The sequence below is a fragment of the Solanum tuberosum genome, unplaced genomic scaffold (genome assembly GCF_000226075.1).
Source record: "Solanum tuberosum cultivar DM 1-3 516 R44 unplaced genomic scaffold, SolTub_3.0 scf00143, whole genome shotgun sequence".
In the NCBI taxonomy this organism is placed as follows: Eukaryota; Viridiplantae; Streptophyta; class Magnoliopsida; order Solanales; family Solanaceae; genus Solanum; species Solanum tuberosum.
The window spans coordinates 549,322-552,166 of record NW_006239068.1 but is presented as its reverse complement, the minus strand read 5'-3'; the positions used below and the strand labels follow the sequence as shown (position 1 = coordinate 552,166).

Here is a 2,845-nt window from a genome sequence, read left to right as displayed (position 1 = left end):
GATATAGTCTTAGTTCAAAATTTTTGGAGGTAACAATGTGTTTGCTAAAAAAACCTTGATACTAGTGATGACTTGATATTAAATAAAATGGCCAGTGTGGTTATGATGTTTTATTAGTGTTAAGAGTGTTGACTTCAGTGGAGTACTGTGAGAAGTATGTGAGGGTTTGATAAATCTAGTATATCTACGATTGTAATGTGGACCAGACCGATTGGTTGTGGGTAACTAAAAATCAAAGATATGGATTCAGATGAATGGAAATGTTTGATATGGGAACTATGGAACGCGTATCTTGTGTTATTCGACCTTGGTTTTGTACATTCATATGTGACCACCTACTTCATTCTGGATATGGTTTGGAGTATGATTCGATGCATATGCCCACACGTGTTTCAGTTATTATTTAAAACTAACTCTTTCAAAAGAACTAGGATTCCATTTTGTGATGTGTTTTTGTTTAGGTGATTTAAGAAGCATATTAGGAGGAGATATGGAAATAAAACAATGATTGATTCTTTTTTAGTTAATAAAAGTAAGAAGTTGAAAAGAGAAATTCCAACAACTAATAAGTAAACCTCAAAGTTACTAGTGTGTTATGATTAAATGCAATATTAAACAACATGATGAAGAAGTGAAACTTTTGAAAGAAAGAATTGATAATTAAGGTATACACCTGATCATAAATTAAAAAGAAAAAAGTTAAGATCCTACCTAGGTATATTACAAGAAAAAAGTTGAGATGAGCTAGCAAGCGATCGCTTGGTCTTCAAATTCAGTTTCTTTGTTTACATCAGCAGGAGGCAAAAAACACTCCATTGACAAACCAAATATATTGAAATCGATCTCTTCAATGAACCAAGTCTCTTCAATTTTTGCTCTATAATCTATGTTCTTTCCATATCTATAAATTGTTGCTGCTGTTTTTCCACTATGAACAACGTTGATACCTTCAATATATCTATAATCTTCAAGAATAGATTCCATACTTGTCTCCCAGAACACATTGCTATCCCCCTTTGTTGACTTTAATCTTACTAATTTTGTATCCTCAAATTGAACTAGAAGACCTGTTCTTTGGCTGAAGTAGCCCCATATTGTGTGATGGACAACTTCAGTATTAATCATACTTTGTGCCTTAAGCATCTCTATACTAGATTCCAATTTTAGAATAAAACATTCTTCGTCCTTAATAGTCTTCTCTCCAAAACAAATAGCATTCGAGAACAAATTCGCTGTTGATCTGGGGTCCAAACCCTGTTCATCAACATACATATCAAAATATATAGGATCATCACAATATATAAGATCATCAAAATGTATAAAGGGAGGCCGGTACCTGGAAAAATCTTCTAAGGGGTCTTGGAGGACCTTTTGAAGCACTAGAGCTAGAGGAAGATTGACTCCAAGCAACCTTACCATTACTTCCTGCACTTACCTTGCAACCTGAAACAACCAATTCTAAAACCCACTGGTCAGGGTTCTTTTGCCATAAGACAAAAGCTCCAACCTCACAGTGGCATTTTGAGTTGTCGTTGATACCACTTTGATGCATGTCTGATGTAGAGATCTTCACTTGGCCTACTGCACACATGCTATTTACTGAATTCAATGCGGCTTGCCCTCCACATGCTGCTACATATTGTTGTACTATGTATTTAGCAGTAGAATCCTCCTGATCATAACATATTACAATTCATCTAAGCATTTGTGATGATCATCTATATATTTTTTGGAGCTAGGAGTTGACAAGGATCATTTATCAATGGTAAATATAATTTTACACAAGCTTAGAAGAAGAATCAATTACAATTTGCATAATGGTTGACCTAAAATATATAAGAGAGAAAGACTGAATTAATTACCTTAAGAGGCAATTTAACAGTAGGGTCCGATTGAACCTGAAAAGGGACAAGAGCAGAGCCAACGATTTTAAACAAAAACATAAATTGATCAAGAGCGACATGTTGAGAAGAATATTTTTCTGTAGTTTGAGCCCTCATAAGATTACGCATATTCTTCCATTGTAATGCAGCATTGCCATTGCTACTCAATTTCTCAAACATCTCCTCTGGTATTGGGACCTCCAACACTGTCTCCAACCCATCTTTCTTCTCCAAATTTGGACACAATGTTCTCATCGATTTGTTCATACAAATCAATATCTACATAAAACAAAAATATTAAAAAGAAGAAGTTTTGCAAGAAATTAGATGATGTTTGCAAAAAGGTCTTCCCCTTTCCTACGTGTTTGAATGATTTTTGGCTTTTTTTCATAAATGTGGAAGATGAAGAGGAAAGAGAGGAGAGGTATGTTGAGAAAGGGTCTTCCTTGGTCGTAGCAGTCGTGTGGGCAATCATATTCGTGGTGAATATTATATTTTTTATTTTTATAATATACACTTGTCTATTTTCACACTAGTCTCATGGCATACTAAGTCATGTGCTACAGCTCACAAAATCAAACTCAACACCCCATATTTCTCATGTACATTCATTTTAGTACTTTAGTTGGTGTAATACCTTGAGATTTTGACATCACAAAATCCAAGGATTAATAATCATTTTTTCTTTATTTTTTGAAAAGTTTAACCTTTATTCTTAGAAAAATCTCTACATAAAGTAATGATCATACCTATATTTTTAAACTATAAATTACATTAAATTTATCCATTTAATAAGTCAATAATCCATTATTATGAAGAGTTACTAGATACAAAATTTCGGGTAAGCCTGAACCCAATATGTATTATTTTATTTATTTTAATTATGTGACACAGATAAAATTAGGAGAATCAACTAAATTTTGAAATATTTTTTGTTGTTAATTATTTTTATAATATTTTTA

The 2,845-nt window shown here is 32.9% G+C and overlaps 1 protein-coding gene across 1 annotated transcript; it reads right to left on the bottom strand.

The window, feature by feature from the left end:
* Positions 1 to 744: 744 nt before the first annotated feature.
* Positions 745 to 2,138, bottom strand: LOC102581438 (uncharacterized). The gene is made up of 3 exons (XM_006352100.1): positions 1,851 to 2,138; positions 1,337 to 1,672; positions 745 to 1,254 (listed from the first exon to the last, which is right to left on the bottom strand). The coding sequence occupies exons 1-3, from the start codon at positions 2,136 to 2,138 to the stop codon at positions 745 to 747; spliced, it is 1,134 nt and encodes a 377-aa protein (XP_006352162.1).
* Between the last annotated feature and the right edge of the window lie 707 nt (positions 2,139 to 2,845).

What these genes read in the sequence shown, in the direction of transcription:
- LOC102581438 (XM_006352100.1), bottom strand. Translation starts at nt 2,138, where the DNA reads ATGAGAACATTGTGTCCAAATTTGGAGAAGAAAGATGGGTTGGAGACA. An exon ending in CTCTTAAGGTAATTAATTCA is followed by an intron (nt 1,673 to 1,850) that starts GTCTTTCTCTCT and finishes TGTTATGATCAG; the next exon opens with GAGGATTCTACTGCTAAATA. An exon ending in CCCTTAGAAGATTTTTCCAG is followed by an intron (nt 1,255 to 1,336) that starts GTACCGGCCTCC and finishes GTTGATGAACAG; the next exon opens with GGTTTGGACCCCAGATCAAC.